The sequence below is a fragment of the Oncorhynchus keta genome, chromosome 19 (genome assembly GCF_023373465.1).
Source record: "Oncorhynchus keta strain PuntledgeMale-10-30-2019 chromosome 19, Oket_V2, whole genome shotgun sequence".
Taxonomy (NCBI): domain Eukaryota; kingdom Metazoa; phylum Chordata; class Actinopteri; order Salmoniformes; family Salmonidae; genus Oncorhynchus; species Oncorhynchus keta.
Genome location: NC_068439.1, coordinates 19,123,081 through 19,149,764, shown reverse-complemented (window position 1 = coordinate 19,149,764; position 26,684 = coordinate 19,123,081). Strand labels below are relative to the sequence as shown.

At 42.2% G+C, this 26,684-nt stretch overlaps 1 protein-coding gene across 1 annotated transcript; it reads left to right on the top strand.

The window, feature by feature from the left end:
- The first annotated feature begins 529 nt into the window (after positions 1–529).
- On the top strand, positions 530–26,027 carry LOC118370849 (N-acetylneuraminate 9-O-acetyltransferase). Its single transcript, XM_035756037.2, has 19 exons — positions 530–845; positions 2,115–2,211; positions 2,376–2,496; positions 4,424–4,468; positions 4,674–4,736; positions 9,540–9,584; positions 9,692–9,815; positions 10,054–10,268; positions 11,496–11,662; positions 13,361–13,616; positions 13,809–13,898; positions 14,151–14,270; positions 14,978–15,134; positions 15,326–15,405; positions 15,655–15,756; positions 16,335–16,475; positions 20,622–20,699; positions 22,994–23,086; positions 23,214–26,027. The coding sequence occupies exons 1-19, from the start codon at positions 602–604 to the stop codon at positions 23,490–23,492; spliced, it is 2,517 nt and encodes an 838-aa protein (XP_035611930.1). The 5' UTR covers positions 530–601; the 3' UTR covers positions 23,493–26,027.
- Positions 26,028–26,684: the final 657 nt, after the last annotated feature.

Sequence of the window (26,684 nt, the reverse complement as noted above, 5' to 3'; positions counted from 1 at the left end):
CCTACTTAGATTTGTGTGTATTGGGTATATGTTGTGTAATTTGTTAGATATTACTGCACTGGCAAGGCTAGAAGCACAAGAATTTCACTACACCCCCAATTTGATTTGATCTTCATTGCAGCCAATTTCTTTATGTGTCTTTCTGATCATTGTACCCTCAGTTGATATCAGTCTTTCAGATCATTGTACCCTCAGTTGATATCAAAAAGCCATGGCAATCCAGAAAGTCAAATCACCACAATTTCTATAGTTCCAGGAACGGAATGATTTTAAAACGTAACAAGGCAAGTCAGTTAAGAACAAATACTTATTTACAATAACGGCCTAATCCGGTCAAACCCGGACGACGCTGGGACAATTGTGCGCCACCCTATCCCTGCAGTGCCTTAGACCGCTGCAGCACTCTGGAGCCCCTGATGACAACACAATGAATACAATTCAAACAACTGATACGATTTTGCAGGATACGTTTTCAGGATCCTTTAATTGCACTGTTGATTTATTTAAATCATGTTTGCATTGACGATGGAAGGTGAAAAGCAGATGCAGGTGTCTGGATCAACCTCAGGTTTAGTACAGCGTCGGAAATCGCGCACCGGTTATGCCCCACACAACAGTGCCAGACAGCGGATGCGTGGACGCGCGGGTGTACTCAGCCCCCGACCACCCCGCTGTATCCTATTTGTCTACTTGTTGTCATGGAGGAGCCAAGATGGCGGTCCTGGCCTATAGCCTAGGCAAACGGGAAATAAATCAGTATTTTTGCATTAAAAATGCTAAATTATTATCTCTCGCTGTCGTCATCCTACTCACCGTGTTTCACACAGTTTCTCGCTATTATGGAGGTAAGCGACTGGCTTAAATATGTTTGTTAGATAGCCAGGTAACGTTACGTTAGCTAACAGACACTTGACTCAACTGTGTTCGGGGAACTTGTAGCTAGCTAACGATATAGCTTCCCTCTTTGCTCGCTGTTAGGGCGTTTACTAACACAATCTTACTGGTTACAACAATATGGTATTTGCAAATTGAGAAAACATAATAATAAAACCGCAAAGACTTAGCTACAGCCAAGCAATTGCAAGGAAGCATGAATACACTTGCAGGAGCCTGAATTAACTACCTAACGTTAGCTACATCGTTTTAGCACAGATAGAACAATGATATATAACATATTTGGTGCATTGCTGTGATGCATTCAACCAAGAGACAGTCAAGCACAATGTGTAAAGTATCCTAGTGGCATCGTCGCGAGTTAACCCATGTTTAATTACACCATTGTAGTAGCTGGCTAGTAACGTTAAGATCTTACTGGCAAACTAGCCTACTGTATTAGCTGATCGCAACTAGCTTGTTAGTGAATATGTCTCTTATTTGTCATCAACCTAAGCAAACGTTAGTTAACTGGTCAGTTAACGTTAGCTAATGAGTTAACGTAAGTAACCTACTGCGCATGCGCATAACTAGCTAACGCTTGCTAGTTACTATAGAGCGTCATTTATTTAAAATTTTTACGGGAAGCTCAAATTTGACATTACTGTTGATTTGATAGTGGGGATAATAAAGCCATAGCTGTCTGTGGCTAACTGTGTAATCTAATGTATGTCTTATGATTGTCAAGTATGCACATACAGCCACAGAGGAGGCAGGAGCCTAGCTGGCCATTTCTAAATTATTGTTTGTATCTGGCAGGCAAGCGCTCGCCTCCGGGATGATGGCTTGCATACAGTGATCTTTGTTTATGGAAGGCATAGGACACAGTGGGCTCTCTGTGTGTACACTGAGAACAGCTGCTGCTGTTGTCTGGCTGGTGTTGACATTGACTGCTCTTGACGCCTTCTCTTGTCACCCCACATCTTTTGCTCGTTTGCATTGATTAATTGCCAGATGGTTCTATTCAATTAGAACACAAGTGAACGTCATGAGATGTGTGTGCTTTAGTGGAAAATGTTGATGGCTTAATTTGTACTGCAGGCTGCAATGGTGTCTTGGCTGAACCTTGCATTGCGCACACTGCATTTGTAGTGTTGAAAACCGTGTAGAGGCAGCAGGTTTCATTGTGTGTGTTTTTTTGTTATGGCTTACTGGAATGATCTCTCTGTCTTCCCCCTCAGGCGGAGACACATGTGAGTGGTTGCTGTCCAGTGGTCGGTTCTTAGGAGAAAACGTATGGCAGCCCTATGGCTGTATGATGCACAAATATAAAAGCATGTGAGTCACACCAATGGGGGGAATGTATGTATGTGGTGTGTGTAAAATGTGTTAAATACTTTTGAGAGCATTTTAACCAAGCCCAAAACTACACAATTATCAAATTTTTTGTCAGTTGTTGTTACTATGTGCGAGTGAGTCATTAGTTGTTGTTTTTTCCACAGTGAAGCAAAGACTTGCCTTGCTGAGAAAAGGGTGGCCTTCATTGGCGATTCCAGAATACGGCAGCTATTTTATTCATACATACAAATAATCGATCCTACACAAAAAGAGAATGGAAGAAAGGTAAGCTAAATCCCCCTGGCATAAAGCACACACAAACCTGAATCTCTGAGCTTATGGCTGAATCTTAACTTGAGATCTCTGCCATTAAGTTACTCTCATTAAGTTACTCTCATTCTCTATTCTGGATAAGAGCGTATGCTGAATTGCTCAAATGTAAGTGTGTGTGTGTATATATATATATATATATTACACACACACACACACACACACACACACACACACACACACACACACACACACACACACACAGTGGGGCAAAAAAGTATTTAGTCAGCCACCAATTGTGCACCAATTTTCATCATAGGTACACTTCAACTATGACAGACAAAATGAGAAAAAGAAATCCAGAAAATCACATTGTAGGATTTTTAATGAATTTATTTGCAAATTATGGTGGAAAATAAGTATTTGGTCATTAACAAAAGTTTATCTCAATACTTTGTTATATACCCTTTGTTGGCAATGACAGAGGTCAAATGTCTTCAAGGTTTTCACACGCTGTTGCTGGTATTTTGGCCATTCCTCCATGCAGATTTCCTCTAGAGCAGTGATGTTTTGAGGCTGTTGCTGGGCAACACGGACTTTCAACTCCCTCCATAGATTTTCTATGGGGTTGAGATCTGGAGACTGGCTCTGCCACTCCAGGACCTTGAAATGCTTCTTACGAAGCCACTCCTTCGTTGCCCGGGCGGTGTGCTTGGGATCATTGTCATGCTGAAAGACCCAGCCACGTTTCATTTTCAATGCCCTTGCTGATGGAAGGAGGTTTTCACTCAAAATCTCACGATACATGGCCCCATTCATTCTTTCCTTTACACGGATCAGTCGTCCTGGTCCCTTTGCAGAAAAACAGCCCCAAAGCATGATGTTTCCACCCCCATGCTTCACAGTAGGTTTGGTGTTCTTTGGATGCAACTCAGCATTCTTTGTCCTCCAAACACGACGAGTTGAGTTTTTACCAAAAAGTTATATTTAGGTTTCATCTGACCACATGACATTCTCCCAATCTTCTTCTGGATCATCCAAATGCTCTCTAGCAAACTTCAGACGGGCCTGGACATGTACTGGCTTAAGCAGGGGGACTGCAGGATTTGAGTCCCTGGCGGCGTAGTGTGTTACTGATGGTAGGCTTTGTTACTTTGGTCCCAGCTCTCTGCAGGTCATTCACGAGGTCAACCCGTGTGGTTCTGGAATTTTTGCTGACCGTTCTTGTGATCATTTTGACCCCACGGGGTGAGATCTTGCGTGGAGCCCCAGATCGAGGGAGATTATCAGTGGTCTTGTATGTCTTCCATTTCCTAATAATTGCTCCCACAGTTGATTTCTTCAAACCAAGCTGCTTACCTATTGCAGATTCAGTCTTCACAGCCTGGTGCAGGTCTACAATTTTGTTTCTGGTGTCCTTTGACATCTCTTTGGTCTTGGCCATAGTGGAGATTGGAGTGTGACTGTTTGAGATTGTGGACAGGTGTCTTTTTATACTGATAACAAGTTCAAACAGGTGCCATTAATACAGGTAAAGAGTGGAGGACAGAGGAGCCTCTTAAAGAAGTTGTTACAGGTCTGTGAGAGCCAGAAATCTTGCTTGTTTGTAGGTGACCAAACGTATTTTCCACCATAATTTGCAAATAAATTCATAAAAAATCATACAATGTGGTTTTCTGGATTTTTTTCCTCATTTTGTCTGTCATAGTTGAAGTGTACCTATGATGAAAATTATAGGCCTCTCATCTTTTTAAGTGGGAGAACTTGCACAATTGGTGGCTGACTAAATACTTTTTTCCCCCACTGTATATATATGATCTTTAGCCATTGTATTCCTAAAATAAGATGGGTAGTTGCTGCACTCAGTCAATGCTCTAATCTTGAGTAGAGAAATAGAGGGACAGTGACTGTTTTATCCCCTGTTGTGATGTCTGTCCACCAGCACGAGAACATTCCCTTCGAAGATAGGAGCGCTTCAGTCAATGTGGTGAGCTATTTGTGTATCTCTCTCTCTCTTCACATCTCCTCTGTCTCAGTCAACAATAACAATGTCAAAGCCCAACAATTCCTTTTTTTAATTTGGCGATGTAGATTCACCTCCCAATTATTATTTTTTCTTCCTTCAAGGCAAACAGCATGTTTATTTTGGGGATTGTCCTGATAAGATCGATTGTTTCCTGTTTTGTTGTTAGGACTTCCTGTGGTATGCAGAGGTGAATAACTCTCTGAAGGAGCGCTTGATGTCATGGACAGAGGTAAAGGCAAGCACATGTGCCTTGCAAAAGTATTTTTTCCTATTTTGTTGCACTACAACCTGTAATTCAAATATATTTTTATTTAGATTTAATTTAATGGATATACACAAAATAGTAAATATTAGTGAAGTGAAATGAAAACATTTATTTTATGAAACATTTTATGGTGGGGAAAGTGGTACGTGCATATCTATTCACCCCCTTTGCTATGAAGTCCCTAAATAAGATCTGGTGCAACCAATTACCTTCAGAGGTCACATAATTAGTTAAATAAAGTCTACCTGTGTGCAATCTAAGTGTCACATGATCTGTCACATGATCTCAGTATACAGTTAAATCAGAAGTTTACATGCACCAAATACATTTAAACTCAGTTTTTCACAATTCCTGACATTTAATCCTAGTAAAAATTCCCTGTCTTAGGTTAGTTAGGATCACCACTTCATTTTAAGAACGTGAAATGCCAGAATAATAGTAGAGAGAATGTTTTATCACATTCCCAGTGGGTCAGAAGTTTACATTCACTCAATTACTATTTGGTAGCATTGCCTTTAAATTGTTTAACTTGGGTCAAACATTTCAGGTAGCCTTCCACAAGCTTCCCACAATAAGTTGGATGAATTTTGGCCCATTCCTCCTGACAGAGCTGATGTAACCAAGTCAGGTTTGTAGGCCTCCTTGCTCGCACACACTTTTTCAGTTCTGCCCTCACATCTTCTATAGGATTGAGGTCAGGGCTTTGTGATGGCCACTCCAATACCTTGACTTTGTTGTCCTTAAGCCATTTGGAAGTATGCTTAGGGTCATTGTCCATTTGGAAGATCCATTTGCGACCAAGCTTTAACTTCTTGAGAAGGTAGGCCTTGAAATACATCCACAGGTACACCTCTTGAGATGTTTCTTCAATATATCCACATAATTTTCCTACCTCATGATGCAATCTATTGTGCACCAGCCCCCCGGCAGCAAAGTACCCCCACAACATGATGCTGCCAACATCGTGCTTCATTGTTGGGATGGTGTTCTTCGGCTTGCAAGCCTCTCACTTTGTCCTCCAAACAGAACGATGGTCATTATGGTCAAACAGTTCTATTTTTATTTCATCAGACTAGAGGACATTTCTCCAAAAAGTATGATCATTGTCCCCATATGCAGTTGCAAACTGTCATTTGGCTTTTTTATGTCCGTTTTGGAGCAGTGGCTTCTTCCTTGCTGAGCAGCCTTATAGCAGCGATATAGGACTTGTTTTACTGTGGTGATAGATACTTTTGTACCTGTTTCCTCCAGCATCTTCAGAAGGTCCTTTGCTGTTGTTCTGGGATTGATTTGCACTTTTCGCACCAAAATACGTTCACCTCCAGGAGACCGAACATGTCCCCTTCCTGAGCGGTGTGATGGCTGCGTGGTCCCATGGTGTTTATACTTGCATACTATTGTCTGTACAGATGAACGTGGTACCTTTAGGTATTTGGACATTTCTCCCAAGGATGAACCAGACTTGTGGAGGTCTGAAATTTTGTTTCTGAGGTCTTGGATGATTTCTTTTGATTTTCCCATGATGTCAACCAAAGAGGCACTGAGTTTGAAGTTAGGCCTTGAAATGCATTCACAGGTACACCTCCAATTGACTCAAATGATGTCAATTAGGCTATCAGAAGCTTCTAAAGCCATAATATAATTTTCTGGAATTTTCCAAGCTGTTTAAAGGCACAGGCAACTTAGTGCATGTAAACTTCTGACCCACTGGAATTGTGATATAGTGAAATAATCTGTCTGTAAACAATTGATGGAAATATGATTTGTCATGCACAAAGTAGATGTCCTAACCGACTTGCCAAAACTATAGTTTGTTAACAAGAAATTTGTGGAGTGGTTGAAAAATGAGTTTTAATGACTCCAACCTAAGTGTATGTAAAATTCTGACTTAAATTGTATATACATCTGTTCTGAATGGCCCCAGAGTCTGCAACACCACTTAGCAAGGGGCACCACTAAGACCAAGGAGCTCTCCAAACAGGTCAGGGACAAAGTTGTAGAGAAATGCAGATCAGGGTTGGGTTATAAAAAATATCAGAAACTTTGAACATCCCACGGAGCATCATTAATTCCAATATTAAAAAATTTAACAAATATGGCACCACAACAAACCTGCCAAGAGACGGCCGCCCACCAAAACTCATGGGCCAGGCAAGGTGGGCATTAATCAGAGAGGCAACAAAGAGACCAAAGATAACCCTGAAGGAGCTGCAAAGCGCCACAGTGGAGATTGGAATATCTGTCCATAAGACCACTTTAAGCCGTACACTTCACAGAGCTAGGCTTTACAGAAGAGTGGCCAGAAAAAAGCCGTTCCTTAAAGGTAAAAAAACAGCAAACACGTTTGGTCTTCACCAAAAGGCATGTGGGAGACTCCCCAAACATATGAAAGAAGGTACTCTGGTCAGATGATACTGAAATGTAGCTTTTTGGCCATCAAGGAAAACGCAAATTCTGGCGCAAACCCAACACCTCTCATCACCCCGAGAATACCATCCCCACAGTGAAGCATGGTGTTGGCAGCATCGTGCTGTGGGGATGTTTTTCATCGACAGGGACTGGGAAACTGGTCAGAATTGAAGGAATGATGGATGGCGCTTTATACAGGGAAATTCTTGAGGGAAACCTGTTCTAGTCTTCCAGAGATTTGAGACTGGGACGGAGGTTCCACTCTCAACTTAAAGATTGCCGTACACCAGCAGAACCCATTCAACTTGAAATAGCAGGCGCAGTTTTGCCTTGAAGAATGGGCAAAAATCCCAGTGGCTAGATGTGCCAAGCTTATAGAGACACCCCAAGAGACTTGCAGCTGCAAAAGATGGCTCTACAACGTATTGACTTTTAGCATCAGTAATTCTACATTTGTTGTTAGCCCAGCTAGCATGGACACTTGACAGTTGTGAATATGATGCAGCCAAAGAGTTACTGCTTACTTACCTGGGAAAGCACAGAACAACAGACAGGGACGTTGGACCATCGAAGAGGCGTAAATATGAGAACTACATTGATTTGGGGTTCACTATTATTGGGAGTAGTGCCTTTCCTCAGCCATAGTGCGTTTATATGTGCAAAAGTACTATCTCAGAACTCGATGAAACGTTCCCTCTTGCGCAGACATTTAGAAACAAAACCTGCTAATTTGAAAAATAAGTGACATGGCAAGAGATGTTTTGAAACAATTACTGCTTCGCATACAATTCAGTCAATTCTATGCGTTACAGCTGGATGAGTCAACAGACTTGGCGGGCCTGGTATATGTCCGTTACATTTATGGGGGGTCAATTAAGGAAGACATCCTCTTCTGGTGGCAAGCAGTTGCTCCCGACGCCACTTGGGTACACTGTAGCATCCACAAGAGGCTCTTGCTGCCAAGGGAATGCCTGACTGCTTGAAAGACGTTTTGGACACTACAGTGAAAATGGGTAACTTTGTTAATGCAAGGCCCCTGAACTCTTGTATTTTCTGCACTATGCAATTATATGGGCAGTGACCATGTAATGCTTTTACAACATACAGAAAGAACTATGCTGGTTATCAAGGGGCAAAGTATTGACGTGTTTTTTTTAAATTGAGAGACGAGCTTAGTTATTTACTGACCATAATTTTCACTTGTCTGACCGCTTGCATGATGTTGAGTTTCTCACACGACTGGCCTATCTGGGTGGTGTTTTTTCTTGCCTGAATGACCTGAATCTAGGATTACAGGGACTATGCAACTATATTCAATGTACTGGACAAAATTGAGGCTATGATTAAGAAGTTGGAGTTCTTCTCTGTCTGCATTAACAAGGACCGTCCTCCATGGCCGGCCTCCAGTCCACTTACCGATATCTGAACAGGAGAGCCTCATCAAAATTGCAAATGGAATTTAATCAGAAGCCACTGCCAATTTTCTGGATTGGGCTGCGCTCAGAGTATCCTGCCTTGGCAAATCTCGCTGTTAAGATACTGATGCCCTCTGCAACCACGTACCTATGTGAGAGTGGATTCTCGGCCCTCACTAGCATGACAACTAAATACAGGCACAGACTGTGTGTGGAAAATGATTTAAGACAGACTGTCCAATACAACCCAACATTGCAGTGTTATGGGCATCTTTTCAAGCACACCCTTCTCATTAACCTGTGATGAGTTAATCACCATTTTTGATGAACAAATAAAGTTTTATATGTAACTATTGATTATTATTTGTGCCCTGGTCCTATAAAGGTTCTTTGTCACTTCCCACGAGCCGGGTTGTGACAAACTCCTACTCGTTCTTATGTTTAATAAAGGTATCGTACAATGTGTGTGGCAGGCTTACAATGATGGCAAAAAACTACATTGGAGAGTGCGCTGACCCTGGTCCTAGAGGGGGTACGTGGCTGGAGGTTGAATGTTTTGAAGGGGTACAGGACTATAAAAAGTTTGAAACACTGGTCTAATCCCACATAATCGGAATAACATCTTTGTTTACACCTCTTCTGTCCTCAAACATCCGCGTCTTATTCGTGAAAGTGTGTATTTAATGAGAGATTTTTAAAATGTATTTTTTTGTTTGACAATGCGTATGCAATATGCAAGAGAGATTATATTTAAGTGCTACTGTATAAATACTGTGATTTAATTAGGTTTGATTGAATTGAGCCCCTGGAAGAGCCCTCAGCATTAGGCTATTTCTGTTGCCCGTAAGCAGATGATACATAGCAACAGTTTACTGCGACTTTAAAGATCATTCCAAAATAGTAACATGGCATGATTTAATATGACTTCTTGACTGTGTTTCAGGATCCTTCTGTAAAACCAGATGTAGTCATCATCGGAGCTGCCACTGTTAGTGAAATATGCTCATTCTCAACTCTGTTTACCACATATTTATCACATTTCCTCCTGCATAGTTTAGATGGATTTCATCATAGAGATTTCAATCTTTCCCATAGTGGTCCATCAAGTTGCGTAGTGGCAGCAGTGAGGCGCTGCAGCAGTACAGGGCCAACCTCACAGCCATCTCCTTGCCTCTGGAACAACTGGCTGAGGATGGGGAGGTCTACTGGGTCTTACAGGGTTAGTGCTTTACTGTTCATCTACCAGTCAATCAAAAGGAGACATGTTGATGAGTGCTTTGAAAATGAGGAATTTATATTAATTAAGCATTTCTCTCTCTCCCCTCCGCTCCATCTTTCTATATTTTCTCTCTTCTTCCATCTCTTTCCAATCTCACTGTCCTCCTCCCCCTCCATCGCTCTCTTTCAACCCCCCCTCTCTCATGCCCCCTCTCACTCCCTTTCTCTCTCTCCTCCAGACCCTGTCCATGAGGAAGTTCTGAGTGATAACAGGAAGATGATTACTAACGAGCAGTTGGAGCTGTACAACGAGGCGGCACTCGGCACTCTGAACAGCAACAAGAAGAACGCCAAGGCCAGAGTCAGGTTCTTGGGCGCCTCGCGCCAGGCTGCCATGGAAACCATTGCCCAATCAGCTGATGGCCTGCACCTGCCCGAGAACACCCGGAACGTGGTAGGCTTTCAGGTGGTCTGTCTGGCCTGGCACCTCTACCTGCATCTGTATGATCAAATAACAGCTGGTTTAAGACTAAAATAGAAACAAAAATGAAATATGTATGGTTTGAAACAGTTTAGTGCTGAAAAACCGTCCGGCTTTATGACTCTCTTAACCAGCACCATGTCAAATTACACTGTCCATCCTGTATACCTTGACAGCTTCTATGTTCATCTGCATTTGCCTAGTTAGTAGATTGGTGTGCTCCCCTTTATAGAAACAGAGTCTTTGAGGACAGGGTTCAAAGTACAAACAGAAATCAAATCCAATTTTATTTGTCACCTGCGCCGAATTCAACCGGTGTAGACCTTACAGTGAAATGCCCTAACCAACAGTGTAATTTTGAAGTAAAAAAAATAGGTATTTAGATGAACAATAGATAAGTAAGGAAATAAAATATATATACAGTAATGAGGCTGTATACAGGCACCGGTTAGATGGGCTAATTGAGCTAGTATGTACATGTAGGTATGGTTGAAGTGACTATGCATATATGATTAACAGAGAGTAGCAGTAGCGTAAAAGAGGGGGTGGCGGGACACAATGCAGATAGTCCGGGTTGCCAATGTGCGGGTGCACCAGTTAGTCGGGCTAATTGAGGTAGTATGTACATGAAAGAATAGTTCAAGAGACTGCGTATATGATAAACAGAGAATAGCAGCAGTGTAAAAGAGGCGTTGGACACACAATGCAAATAGTCCGGGTAAAAGCTGTTGAAGCCTTTTGGTCCTGGACTTGGCACTCCGGTACCGCTTGCCATGTGGTAGTAGAGAGAACAGTCTATGACAGGGGTGGCTGGGGTCTTTGACACCTCCAGGTGAAGAGGTCCAGCAGCTTAGCCCCAGTGATGTACTGGGCCGTACGTATAAGGTTACATACCGTAAGACTGCGGTAACCTGCGAGTCTGTTACAGCACGAGCCGCGCATAGCTCATTCTAACCTGCCCTGGGTATGAAGTTTCCCAAAGGTACAGGTCTAGGATCAGCTTCTACTCCCCATAATCCTAACCGTTAGTGGGGAAAACGCAAAACTGACACAAGATCCATGTCTAAGGGCAACTTCACCCTATACCTGATAATTCTGTCACAGTAAACCTAACCTTTACCCTTAATCCGGAGCCAGGACAAGGCTTGCACTGTGCTGGAGTCTGGCGCTCTATAATAATGTCCCTCTACCCTCCACCAGGGTGCCATGATCCTGATGAACGCTGTGTGCAACAAGGTCCTGCGGCCCATCCACGGCTCCTGCTGCCAGGCCCTGCCGGCCCCCAGCCTCCTCCAGAAACTGACGGCCTGTGTCTTCCTGGGCTCAACACTGGTATTCCTGGTGCTTCATGCTCTGGGCCACAACAGGTACACGCTCCCTTGTGGGTCATGGGTTCTATTCCCGCTGGGGCCACATATACTGAAATATATACACCTTGACTATTTTGTGTTGTTCAGATCCAGGGCTCTAAATTAAAACATTTCACTGGTGCTCCCAACGTAAACAATGTTAGGAGCACCCCATGAAATGTAGTAGCACCAGAAAGTGTTTTTATTGATTGAGATGCAGCTTACATTGAGCCTATATGAATTCTAGCTGCTTTTGAAGCACATGTTGAGCCCTAGAAAATATGGAACACTGTAAACACATGAGTTTATTATAAAAACTCAATTGTTGATACGAATCCCTGTCATTAAAATTAAAGTAATTTGTAGAATATTAGGTTTCTACATTGTGTAAAAGCACTATTTTCCGATTGAGATGCATTACATTCAAATTTGTTCACTGTCTCTTTAAAAAAACGTCAGGTTTGTGATCGGGATGCACCGATATGACATTTTTGGCTCATACCGATATCCAATATTTGACTTGCCAAAAACAACAGATACAGATAGCGATATTTAAAAATGTGTCAGCCTTTTAAGCATTCTAGTACAGCTAAATAGTTGAAACAAGGTGTCAAATGTTAATTTGTTCAGTTAGGAATAGATGGTTTAATAACTTGTAAATGAGAAAAATTACAAATCCATTTAATCGCACAACAGTTATTCATGACAATTATTTTAGCTGCCCCGTATTACAAAGATGGTTAAGTTGTTGGTGGCTCTTCTTACTATCCAATATTTACTGTGTGGACAAACTTAAAAAATGTAATTAAATATTGGTGGAAACTAAAATGCAGTTAATAAATTGCTTGATAAAAGTGCTGTCTCTAGGCTGTCATAAACTGCTATAACCTTTCAAATGTGCTTCACTGACTTGACTAGCAAATGTGAAATTTACATCTCATCTTTTATTTAGGAAATGGTTATTTTTTACAAAAGAACAAAACTGCTTTGTTTTAAATTCAATAAAAATCTTGACCTATTATACCAGGCATGAATGAACAACAGAAAAGCCACTGGGCTTAGTCAATTTTTCCAGTGCCTTTAGATGGCTGGGTTACAATATGACTGCCCATTTACAATTTTAACATTTGGGGGAGGTTTTTCTTCACAAAGAGGACCTGCTCAGCTTTGTCACGAGAGTCTGTTTCTTTTTTCGTCTACAATGTGTGAAGCTGCACTGAAAAAGCGCTCACTGTCCACACTAGTAGAGGGAGAACCAAGATACTTGTGCACAGCTTTAGCTAGGATGGGGAAACGGTGCTTGTTACTTCTCCGGTATCTAAGTGCATCTTCATTCCTGGTAGGTTCTGTCAGGTATCCTAGGATCTGCAAATAATGGGAAAGGGGGAGTTAGAACATTGAATACACCATATTGCATTATTCTTACATTCCAAAGGATCATTAGGCATAGATCAACATTGGCAAATGTTGGCTGATGTAGTAACAGAAAATGAAAATACAACGCATCTCTCTCACAGAGACAGACACACACACTGACCAAAAAGTTATTTTGTTGGCATTTACATATGTCCCCATTACTAGTAAAACATAGTCAAACCCTATTTCTTTCACTTACTTGCTGCCGCGCCTTTTCGTTGTTTATTTGTTGAGTCGTTTTCATTCTCACAAAGGATTTCATCATACATGTCAAGCAGTGACGTTTAAACATATTAACAGGCACTGGAAGTCCCGGCCCACTCCCCCCGACGTGGAGAGTGGCGAGGAGAAGCCGGCCACGGCGGCGTCGCCTCTCAGCCACAAGGCTCCGTTCCAGGCCATGTGTAAGATGGGCCTCATCATGGCTTACTTCTACCTGTGTGACCGGGCCGACGTCTTCATGAAGGAGCAGAAGTTCTACACCCACTCCACCTTCTTCATCCCCCTCATCTATGTGTTTGTCCTGGGAATCTTCTACAGCGAGAACAGCAAGGAGGTGAGACGGTTTGGGATGGAATGTTTAAGGGAGTTGGAAAAAGTGTTATGTTTCTTGGAGGTGGAAGCTTAGGCCTAAATGAATTCAGAGATGCTTCTGTTTTAAATATGTTGTTGTTGACTGCTAAACTCAATCGTCCATGTGTGACCTGATAGAAGGCTCTATCTCAGTGATGTTCTATTTCCCACTCAGACCAAGCTGCTGAACAGAGAGCAGACCGACGAGTGGAAGGGCTGGATGCAGCTGGTCATCCTCATCTACCACATATCTGGAGCCAGCGCCGTGAGTTTTACCATTACCTTTGATTTATATTGATGTGTTAACTGTCGCTATGAATATAAACTCATTGACCACATGTATAATTGCATTAGAAAGCATTTACAGCCTCCCAGGTGGCGCAGTGGTCTAGGGCACTGCATCACAGCGCTAGCTGTGACCATGTAACCTATTTAAAAAAACTTTTTTTTATTTTTTTACTGCGATGTGTGATCAAGTGAAGGGGGGTGTGTTTTAAAAGTCAATCTTCCTTCCCAGTTCATCCCGGTGTACATGCATGTTCGGGTCCTGGTGGCAGCATACCTCTTCCAGACAGGATATGGACACTTCTCCTTCTTCTGGCTCAAAGGGGACTTTGGACTCTACAGAGTGTGCCAGGTAACTAATAGGTTTTATTAGAGTTAATAAAATGTTACTGTGATACTGATTCGAGCTGCTTAGACCTAAGGGACTAAATGTAACGTAAAATACACAACTGCTGACATGTCATTGTTTCTATGGCACCACATTTTTTAAATCAAAAACCAAAACATGGATAGTTAGCAACAACTGTATTGATCACATATGTAGAGGTATTGATAAGGAACCCCTTGATAAGAGGGATCGGTATGGTCTGGCCCAAGCTTACTTCACACAGGTTGTACTTTGGTTATGCTGCAGTATCAAGTTACTTATCTCAAGTCACCCTCTGTGTGTCATTGTTAAAAGCAATGTCTGTTCCACCATGCCAAACTATTTCTATTTCATTTACATAAATATCATTGTTTTTTAAGCACGTTCCATGTCTGTTCTTTTAGAATGCTTTGTTAAAAGTGAGAATGGCCATTTCCTGTTTCCTGTATCTGTATCTCTGGGGTGAAGATTCCCCTAGGTACAGAACAAGGATTAGCTTCCCTTCCCCCAATCCTAACCTTTACCATTAGTGGGGGAAATATTGGACCAGGTCTCTCTTGGAAAAGAGATATTATCTCAATGAGGAAAAAACCTGTATAAATAAAGGTAAAATAAATAATAAAAAATAAATGCAAAACTTACCACAGATCAGCGTTTAGGTGCAACTTCACCGTATTCCTGTCTGTTTCCAGGTCCTATTCCGTCTCAACTTCCTGGTCATAGTTTTGTGTCTGGTGATGGATCGGCCGTACCAGTTCTACTACTTTGTGCCTCTGGTCACTTTCTGGTTCGTCATAATCTACGCCACCATGGCCATGTGGCCCCAGATACTGCAGAAGAAAGCCAATGGTCCGTATGGGTCAGCCATTGTACTGGACAAGTAGTGGTAGAAGTAAAGATAGTAAATAAAGCAGTGTTTTAAAAGCTAAGAAATGCTTTGATTTTAAAAGTGATTAATTCAGAAGGGATTCATACTAGTGTTGAATTGTGAAGAACTTCTGTCCAGCACAGTGAGTGTTTAGTCATTTGTCTTTTTACAGGTAGTGGGATGTGGCACATTGGAATTCTAGTGAAGCTGCTTGGGCTACTCCTGTTCATCTGCTTCTTTGCGTATTCACAGGTGAGTTCATCATCCGGGATATTCACTCATTTAGAGCCTTTAACTCTCTTGATATTTTGAATGTAACTAAAAAGTTCTCAACTGGTATGGGTCAATGTTTAAGACCAATGGCTGTATTCATAAAGAGTCTCAGAGCAGGAATAGTTATCTAGGATCAGGGCCCCCATGTCCATGTAAGCTTACCTTATTTTATGTAAAAGGCTAAACTGATCCTAAATCAGAGGATGTTTAACTGTCTATCTCTTCCAGGGGTTGTTTGAGAACATTTTCTCAGTCTGGCCCGTCTCCAAGCTCTTTGAGCTGAACGGAAGCATTCACGAGTGGTGGTTTAGGTGGAAGCTGGATCGATTTGTAAGTAGATATTTGAACATGTTTTTACACCCTTTAAGTGGCTCTCTCCTATCAGATTTTCTTGATAAGGTATCAAAATATCACAGTATCACATCTCTTTAGGAAGTTGCACCAATAACTTGTCAAATGTTTTTTTTATTGTCACATACACCTGATAGGTGCAGTGAAATGTGTTTTGTAGGGTCAGCCATAGTAGTACATTTCTACTTGGTGTTGCTGGTATTAGAACCAGCAAACTTTCGGTTACTGGCCCAACACTCTAACCGCTAAGCTAACTGCCACCCTAGATGAATCTGTTGGTTGATGTTTAATGTTGGTGATCTAGATGGTTCTATTGGTTGGTCAGTGTGAGTAAGTGGTACTGTGTGGTTCAGTCGGTAGAGCAGGGTGCTTGTAACATCAAGAGTGTGGGTTTGATTCCCACTGGAATACACACACTACTAAGTTGTTTAGCATAAAATAATCTGTGAAATGGCATTTTTTATTGTTATTATTATATATATTTGTTATTATTATATATATTTGTATCTGAATGTGTGTGTTTTGACTTTGTGTGTGTGTGTGTGTGTGTCGTTCAGGCCATTATCCACGGGATGCTGTTTGCCTTTGTCTACCTGTTGCTGCAGAAGTGCCAGGTCCTCTCTGAGGGGAAAGGAGAGTCTCTCTTCTCCACAACAATCTCCAACATCCTACTCCTCATCTCTGTGGTCTCATTCATGGTAAGAAGACCATTTTTGATGTATTTATTTAACCATTACTAATACTACACTCTAAAACCATATTCTAGTATTGACTTTATTAGTCTGTCAATCTCCAAACCATTGTGCTTGTCAGCAGTCCAGTTTTGAAGAGTAAAAAACTGTCATGATGATGTGTTTTTGTAGTATTCATTTTAATCAGTCAGGTGAGTGTATTGAGCACCTATTCTCATAAAGTTAACCTCATCATTTATTTTTTATTTGTGAACATTCACACTGAGGTCAATGCAAATCTCAGATGGAAGATGTCCCTTCTATCCCTTTCTGGTGCACATTGTGCTCCTTGTTACTAACCTTAGCTTTTACCTTGTAGTCCTTGAACAACACTTTCCTAACCTCTCCGTGTACATTGTGATCCTTGAACAACACTTTCCTAACCTCTCCGTGTACATTGTGATCCTTGAACAACACTTTCCTAACCTCTCCTTGTACATTGTGATCCTTGAACAACACTTTCCTAACCTCTCCTTGTACATTGATACTTGAACAACACGTTCCTAACCTCTCCTTGTACATTGTGATCCTTGAACAACACTTTCCTAACCTCTCCGTGTACATTGATACTTGAACAACACGTTCCTAACCTCTCCTTGTACATTGTGATCCTTGAACAACACTTTCCTAACCTCTCCGTGTACATTGATACTTGAACAACACTTTCCTAACCTCTCCTTGTACATTGTGATCCTTGAACAACACTTTCCTAACCTCTCCTTGTACATTGATACTTGAACAACACGTTCCTAACCTCTCCTTGTACATTGTGATCCTTGAACAACACTTTCCTAACCTCTCCGTGTACATTGTGATCCTTGAACAACACTTTCCTAACCTCTCCTTGTACATTGATACTTGAACAACACTTTCCTAACCTCTCCTTGTACATTGATCCTTGAACAACACTTTCCTAACCTCTCCTTGTACATTGTGATCCTTGAACAACACTTTCCTAACCTCTCCTTGTACATTGATCCTTGAACAACACTTTCCTAACCTCTCCTTGTACATTGTGATCTTTGAACAACACGTTCCTAACCTCTCCTTGTACATTGATCCTTGAACAACACTTTCCTAACCTCTCCTTGTACATTGATCCTTGAACAACACGTTCCTAACCTCTCCTTGTACATTGATCCTTGAACAACACGTTCCTAACCTCTCCTTGTACATTGATCCTTGAACAACACTTTCCTAACCTCTCCTTGTACATTGTGATCCTTGAACAACACGTTCCTAACCTCTCCTTGTACATTGATCCTTGAACAACACTTTCCTAACCTCTCCTTGTACATTGATCCTTGAACAACACTTTCCTAACCTCTCCTTGTACATTGATACTTGAACAACACTTTCCTAACCTCTCCTTGTACATTGATACTTGAACAACACTTTCCTAACCTCTCCTTGTACATTGATACTTGAACAACACTTTCCTAACCTCTCCTTGTACATTGATCCTTGAACAACACTTTCCTAACCTCTCCTTGTACATTGTGATCCTTGAACAACACTTTCCTAACCTCTCCTTGTACATTGATCCTTGAACAACACGTTCCTAACCTCTCCTTGTACATTGATCCTTGAACAACACTTTCCTAACCTCTCCTTGTACATTGATCCTTGAACAACACTTTCCTAACCTCTCCTTGTACATTGATCCTTGAACAACACTTTCCTAACCTCTCCTTGTACATTGATCCTTGAACAACACTTTCCTAACCTCTCCTTGTACATTGATCCTTGAACAACACGTTCCTAACCTCTCCTTGTACATTGATCCTTGAACAACACTTTCCTAACCTCTCCTTGTACATTGATCCTTGAACAACACTTTCCTAACCTCTCCGTGTACATTGATCCTTGAACAACACTTTCCTAACCTCTCCTTGTACATTGATACTTGAACAACACGTTCCTAACCTCTCCTTGTACATTGATACTTGAACAACACTTTCCTAACCTCTCCTTGTACATTGTGATCCTTGAACAACACTTTCCTAACCTCTCCTTGTACATTGTGATCCTTGAACAACACTTTCCTAACCTCTCCTTGTACATTGATACTTGAACAACACTTTCCTAACCTCTCCTTGTACATTGTGATCCTTGAACAACACTTTCCTAACCTCTCCGTGTACATTGATCCTTGAACAACACTTTCCTAACCTCTCCTTGTACATTGATACTTGAACAACACGTTCATAACCTCTCCTTGTACATTGATACTTGAACAACACTTTCCTAACCTCTCCTTGTACATTGTGATCCTTGAACAACACTTTCCTAACCTCTCCTTGTACATTGATTCTTGAACAACACTTTCCTAACCTCTCCTTGTACATTGTGATCCTTGAACAACACGTTCCTAACCTCTCCTTGTACATTGTGATCCTTGAACAACACTTTCCTAACCTCTCCATGTACATTGATCCTTGAACAACACTTTCCTAACCTCTCCGTGTACATTGTGATCCTTGAACAACACTTTCCTAACCTCTCCTTGTACATTGATACTTGAATAACACTTTCCTAACCTCTCCTTGTACATTGATACTTGAACAACACTTTCCTAACCTCTCCTTGTACATTGTGATCCTTGAACAACACTTTCCTAACCTCTCCGTGTACATTGATCCTTGAACAACACTTTCCTAACCTCTCCTTGTACATTGATCCTTGAACAACACTTTCCTAACCTCTCCTTGTACATTGTGATCCTTGAACAACACGTTCCTAACCTCTCCTTGTACATTGTGATCCTTGAACAACACTTTCCTAACCTCTCTGTGTACATTGATCCTTGAACAACACTTTCCTAACCTCTCCTTGTACATTGTGATCCTTGAACAACACGTTCCTAACCTCTCCTTGTACATTGATCCTTGAACAACACTTTCCTAACCTCTCCTTGTACATTGTGATCCTTGAACAACACGTTCCTAACCTCTCCTTGTACATTGTGATCCTTGAACAACACGTTCCTAACCTCTCCTTGTACATTGTGATCCTTGAACAACACTTTCCTAACCTCTCCGTGTACATTGATCCTTGAACAACACTTTCCTAACCTCTCCTTGTACATTGTGATCCTTGAACAACACTTTCCTAACCTCTCCTTGTACATTGATCCTTGAACAACACTTTCCTAACCTCTCCTTGTACATTGATCCTTGAACAACACTTTCCTAACCTCTCCTTGTACATTGATCCTTGAACAACACTTTCCTAACCTCTCCTTGTACATTGATCCTTGAACAACACTTTCCTAACCTCCTTGTACATTGATCCTTGAACAACACTTTCCTAACCTCTCCTTGTACATTGATACTTGAACAACACTTTCCTAACCTCTCCTTGTACATTGTGATCCTTGAACAACACTTTCCTAACCTCTCCGTGTACATTGATCCTTGAACAACACTTTCCTAACCTCTCCTTGTACATTGATCCTTGAACAACACTTTCCTAACCTCTCCTTGTACATTGTGATCCTTGAACAACACGTTCCTAACCTCTCCTTGTACATTGTGATCCTTGAACAACACTTTCCTAACCTCTCCGTGTACATTGATCCTTGAACAACACTTTCCTAACCTCTCCTTGTACATTGTGATCCTTGAACAACACTTTCCTAACCTCTCCTTGTACATTGATCCTTGAACAACACTTTCCTAACCTCTCCTTGTACATTGATCCTTGAACAACACTTTCCTAACCTCTCCTTGTACATTGATCCTTGAACAACACTTTCCTAACCTCTCCTTGTACATTGTGATCCTTGAACAACACGTTCCTAACCTCTCCTTGTACATTGATCCTTGAACAACACTTTCCTAACCTCTCCTTGTACATTGTGATCCTTGAACAACACGTTCCTAACCTCTCCTTGTACATTGTGATCCTTGAACAACACTTTCCTAACCTCTCCTTGTACATTGATCCTTGAACAACACTTTCCTAACCTCTCCTTGTACATTGATCCTTGAACAACACTTTCCTAACCTCTCCTTGTACATTGATCCTTGAACAACACTTTCCTAACCTCCTCCTTGTACATTGATCCTTGAACAACACTTTCCTAACCTCTCCTTGTTTCATCTGTTCCAGACCTACTCCATATGGGCCAGCAGCTGTAAAAACAAGACAGAGTGCAACGAGATGCATCCCTACATCTCAGGGCTCCAGGTAAATAGAGCAGGAAGTCAGGCCTTGCTTACTGTTGGTCTCACAGACAAAGCCATGCTCACAGTAGTTTTCCCGTACACATATTTAAGTTTTGTTACTTGTCAGGCAGTTACCCCGAAGCTAAGGAGTTAGTGAACATCTTTAAACAGTTAATGCACACCTACCTTTAAACAGTACGGAACGTACTGTAGTTGACACAGACATGGATTTCAATTATTCATATTTTATAAATCCTTAGCCCTTCTCTGAAGGCCCATTGTTCCCCACTGTGTTTGGGTTAGTAATCATTTGTAGAGGGGCTATATTTCCCCCCAGCATGCATTTATTCACTATTCTTAATGTCTGAAGAATCCAGATGTTGTTCTGAAATATGAACACAGAAATAATGAACATTTTCAACTCTTATGGTGGTGATTTGACAAAATTACAATCATGGCCTTGAATTGGGCTTGCATTCTTCTGGTCTCGGTCTTGACTCGGGTCTCCCTCCTGGTCTTGGCTTGATTTGCTCTGGTATTGGGCTTGTTTCGGTTTCGCTTTAGGTGGTCTCGAACACAACACTGTGATATAAACTCAGCAAAAAAAGAAATGTCAGTTTTTCAGGACCGTCTTTCAATGATAATTAGTAAACATCTAAATAACTTAACAAATAAATAACAGATCTTCATTGTAAAGGGTTTAAACACTGTTTCCCATGAACCATAAACAATTAATGAACATGCACCTGTGGCACAATCGCTAAGACACTAACAGCTTACAGACGGTAAGCAAATAAAGTCACAGTAATGAAAACTTAGGACTCTAAAGAGGCCTTTCTAATGACTCTGAAAAACACCAAAAGAAAGATGCCCAGGGTCCCTGCACATTTGTGTGAACGTGCCTTAGGCATGCTGCAAGGAGGCACGAGGACTGCAGATGTGGCCAGGGCAATAAAATAGATGGACACCTGATCATCCTCGCAGTGGCACACCACGTGTAACAACACCTGCACAGGATCGGTACATCTGAACGTCACACCTGCGGGACAAGTACAGGATGGCAACAACAACTGCCGAGTTACACCAGGAACGCACAATCCCTCAATCAGTGCTCAGACTGTCCGTAATAGGCTGAGAGAGGCTGGACTGAGGACTTGTAGGCCTGTTGTAAGGCAGGTCCTCACCAGACATCACCGGCAACAACGTTGCCTATGGGCACAAACCCACCGTCGCTGGACCAGACAGGACTGGCAAAAAGTTCTCTTCACTGGCGAGTCGCGGTTTTGTCTCAGCAGGGGTGATGTTCGGATTTGCGTTTACTGTCGAAGGAATGAGCGTTACACCGAGGCCTGTACTCTGGAGCGGGATCGATTTCGAGGTGGAGGGTTCATGGTCTGAGGCGGTGTGTCACAGCATCATCAGACTGAGCTTGTTGTCATTGCAGGCAATCGCAACGCTGTGCACTACAGGGAAGACATCCTCCTCCCTCATGTGGTACCCTTCCTGCAGGCTCATCCTGACATGACCCTCCAGCATGACAATGCCACCAGCCATACTGCTCGTTCTGTGCATGATTTCCTGCAAGAAAGGAATGTCAGTGTTCGGCCATGGCTAGCGAAGAGCCCGGATCTCAATCCCATTGAGCACGTCTAGGATCTGTTCGATCGGAGAGTGAGGGCTTGGGCCATTCCCCCCCCCAGAAATGTCCGGGAACTTGCAGGTGCCTTGGTGGAAGAGTGGGGTAACATCTCACAGCAAGAAGAGGAAAATCTGGTGCAGTCCATGAGGAGGAGATGCACTGCAGTACTTAATGCAGCTGGTGGCCACACCAGATACAGACTGTTACTTTTGATTTTGACCCCCCTTTGTTCGGGGACACATTATTCTATTTCTGTTAGTCACATGTCTGTGGAACTTGTTCGTTTTTTGTCTCAGTTGTTGAATCTTATGTTCTTACAAATATTTACACATGTTAAGTTTGCTGAAAATAAACTCAGTTGACAGTGAGAGGATATTTATTTTTTTGCTGAGTTTACGATACATAGCCCAAAATGACGATGGAATTAGTTGCCTTCTACAATAACAGGAGGGGTGTAGTTTACTGTAGCTCAGCCAAAGAAGAATAAAGAACATGCTTTGCTGTTCCCAAATGAAACAGTGAGCCGACATTCTCTTGTTTCTATGTATTGGATCGTCTTTTTGGTCCAGCCCCTGTTAGCTTTGGCATGTGCTTAACCCCCCCACCCCCCACCCTTAATACAGTTGGTCCATGCCATGCACTGACTGTCTGGAATGTCTTTCTCCTCCTCCTCTCAGATCCTAGCCTTCATCCTAATCAGAAACATTCCCGGATACGCCCGCTCTCTATACAGCTCATTCTTCGCATGGTTCGGGAAGATCTCCCTGGAGGTAAGATTGATGCCACTTGCAGGGATGCTGCACTCACTGTTCATCAGCAGAATCTCTGTATGATACTTGTAAATTTCATTTATTGCATCGTACTCCCTCCCTTTCCCTCTCTCTTTCCGACCCCCAGCTGTTCATCTGCCAGTACCACATCTGGCTGGCGGCGGACACCAAGGGCATCCTGGTGCTGATCCCAGGCAACCCCTCGCTCAACATAATTCTCAGCACCTTCATCTTTGTGTGTGTGGCCCATGAGATCTCCCTGATCACCAACGACCTGGCCCAGGTGGCCATCCCCAAGGATGGGGCCGCCCTGCTCAAGAGGCTGCTGGCTGCCGGGGTCTTCACCCTGGGTCTACTTCTGATGTCCAAGAGCCAGGGTGAAGGGAACCAGGGAGAAGGCCACTGAGATGAGGGGAGGGGGTACCACTGTGGGGGAGAGGTAGACTGATTTCTAGACTAATAAGAGTGACTGACTGGTTAGTCTTCCATGACCCCAGGGTCGTATTCATTTGGCACCAAACTGAAGAAAATTGACTGATAGATGTGTTCCATTGCAAACCTTTTAAAACCTTTTGCTACGGTTTGCATCAATGAATACGACAGAGTTGAACAGGCCAAGTCAAGGATATGGCACTGCTGTCTGTCTCTCTTGACTGCTCTGCTTTGAGTACTGGGGTGAAAGTCATACACTGAAGAGGACGAGGTCCCAACTTGGGCCCACACATCACTGAACAGCACATTAATAAGGTACTGACTCCATACTATAGACGTTTACAATGGAAGAAGGGTGAGGTGGGGGTAGAGGATCGGGGGTAATGGTGGGTTTGATGATGTGTGGATTTTTTAAACAAATTGCTCCCCAGATGACTCCCTATGCAGTGTACTAGCTTTGACTGGGCTCTGGTCTAAAGTAGTGCACTATATAGAGAAGGGTGCCATTTGGGATGCAGGTAGAAACAAATAAAATTTGCCTTGTGCTGAAAAGTGAGGTCAGCAGTCACCTAGCTCTGAAATCTATGTTTTATGCACATTATTTATTTAAATGAAGCTTCTATTTTATACAGGGTTATTTTTGTTGTTGCTTTTATTTTTCCATTTGTTGTGTATGTGCCCATGACTGCTGTTTGTTTGTGAATGAAGTATTGCCTAGATATTTTCCGTTTAATTTGTCACCACCTCAGACCACAGCCAGGCCATGGAGAAGATGCAGTAATGAATTTTCATTGCAGAATCCTGTTGCATTCTGGGTCTGACACGAGCCTATCCAATCCGGGTGAACAACCACTGGTGTCTGTGTGCATCCGTTTGCGCAGGTTCAGTTTCACCAATTTCTACTAGTATGTTAAATGAGAAGTGTGGATGTTGTTTCTGTGTTAGTCATCTTAAAGCAGGCTTCTCAGAGCTACAATAGAACAGGCACTGCTTTGTAAATACATCTAACATACCGTGGCAGGACATCCGTCAAAGCATACTTACCACTATAACGAAGCCACTGCTAATGAGTGGATGGATGATATGCACCTGACTTAATGCCTTCGTTCTACTCCCTACAGTTTTCTCTTCAGTTGCCACACGGCATCAGTGCCAAGTTTGCATTGAAATCTGACGCGTCGTGATCAAGGTTGGAACTTAAGGATTTTGGGCAGTGGCTTGCTGGGCTAGTAGACTGTAATTTCTTCTATCCCGGTTGGTATTCTGTGCTATATTGTAAAACACCTAATTTCACTCGCCGCCGGGCTAGTTAAACACATTTTCTACTAGCCCAGTCTGAAAAGTGCTAACATCGGGGCTAGCTTAATTTCCAACCTTGGTCATGATACTTCATGATGTAGTTTAAAAGGGGGGGGCGGTTGAATGGGAATTATTGCTATAAAGAATAAAAAGCAGTACTTCATGTTGAGCCTGTCATTTACCTACAGATGGACAATATACACCAACCGTTAAGCCTTCTTTCAGCCAACGAGTCAAACCCATGTTCTTTGTGTGTATTTTCCAATTCTGCTATGTAAGGTTTTTACAAGGGAAGGTTATTTAATTTTAAATGGCATAGTAAAACTAAGATTTTTGTATATCTGCTACTTCATCCATTTTGTACCTCACCTTGGCGGTAGCCTAAATACAACAGCCAAAATTGTATGGATTTAAGGAAACACTGAATCGCTTCATATCCAGTTGTTGAATCATTTAGATACCACTTTGATCCATTGGTTATAGTGCCCATTATTTAACACCCTTCACAATGTGTAAATCACCTGCTTAAAGCTGGATGTTAAGGCAACTTAGCAGATATTGTAAGTGTACATTAAGAAGACTGCAAATTAGTTAGTTATTTTAGTTTAATCGCATATGAATTTTATCTGTATATTTTCTGTGCCGTGGAAAGGTAACTGAATGGGGTGTACACTGTAGAATTATTACAGGTTGATGTAGCTTCTCAATTAAATTAATTCAATACCATAGATTGGTCTGACAGGTCTTGGCACTATTCAGAAGTCTGTATCCCAAATGGCACCCTATTCCGTATGTAATGCAAACCTCTTAAACCTGAGCCCATAGAGCTCTGATCAAAAGTAGTACACTTTGCAGGGAATAGGGTACCATTTGTTTGTTACGATTTGCTTGAAAGTCAAAACATTACACATTTTGAAAATTGGATTGATCAAGGAAATTGCACCGACTGTAAATGGACAGCAATTGTTCTGAATTTGGTTGTCAGGAAAATGGTTATCTACCTTGATTTACAGTATGTTATTCACAATTTTAGATTTTTCTGTTTTAAATTAGTTTTGGTCAAATTAAAAGAAGCAACAACTATATATACCCAGAGAAGTTTTATGTAAATTATTTTGTGACGTCTTAAAAATGTGAAATGTACCCATTTTATTTATAAATGCCTTTATTCTGTTGTACATTGTCAATAATACATACCTTCATAAAAATATTGTCTGACTTCTTTGTCCCTTCCTTGTCAACACCGTGAGGTTAATCACTAGGCTTAATCTGTGTCCGGGAAGCCGGCCCCGAATGTTTTGTTTTTGGTCTTTATGTTAACACTACTAAAATTGCCCTCAGGTGGACACCAGCAAGAAAGTGGAAGCGAGGCAGACTAAAAACACCATGGCAGCGTTGGCAGAGCTGGAAGAGACGGGTCTCTCTTAGAGCGGGACAGTGGTGGCAGAGCTGGGTCTCTCTTAGAGCGGGACAGTGGTGGCTGAGCTGGAAGAGACGGGTCTCTCTTAGAACGGGACAGTGGTGGCTGAGCTGGAAGAGATGAGTCTCTCTTAGAACGGGACAGTGGTGGCTGAGCTGGAAGAGACGGGTCTCTCTTAGAACGGGACAGTGGTGGCAGAGCTGGAAGAGATGGGTCTCTCTTAGAGCGGGACAGTGGTGGCTGAGCTGGAAGAGACGGGTCTCTCTTAGAACGGGATAGTGGTGGCTGAGCTGGAAGAGACTGGTCTCTCTTAGAGCGGGACAGTGGTGGCTGAGCTGGAAGAGACGGGTCTCTCTTAGAACGGGATAGTGTTGGCTGAGCTGGAAGAGACGGGTCTCTCTTAGAACGGGATAGTGGTGGCTGAGCTGGAAGAGACTGGTCTCTTTT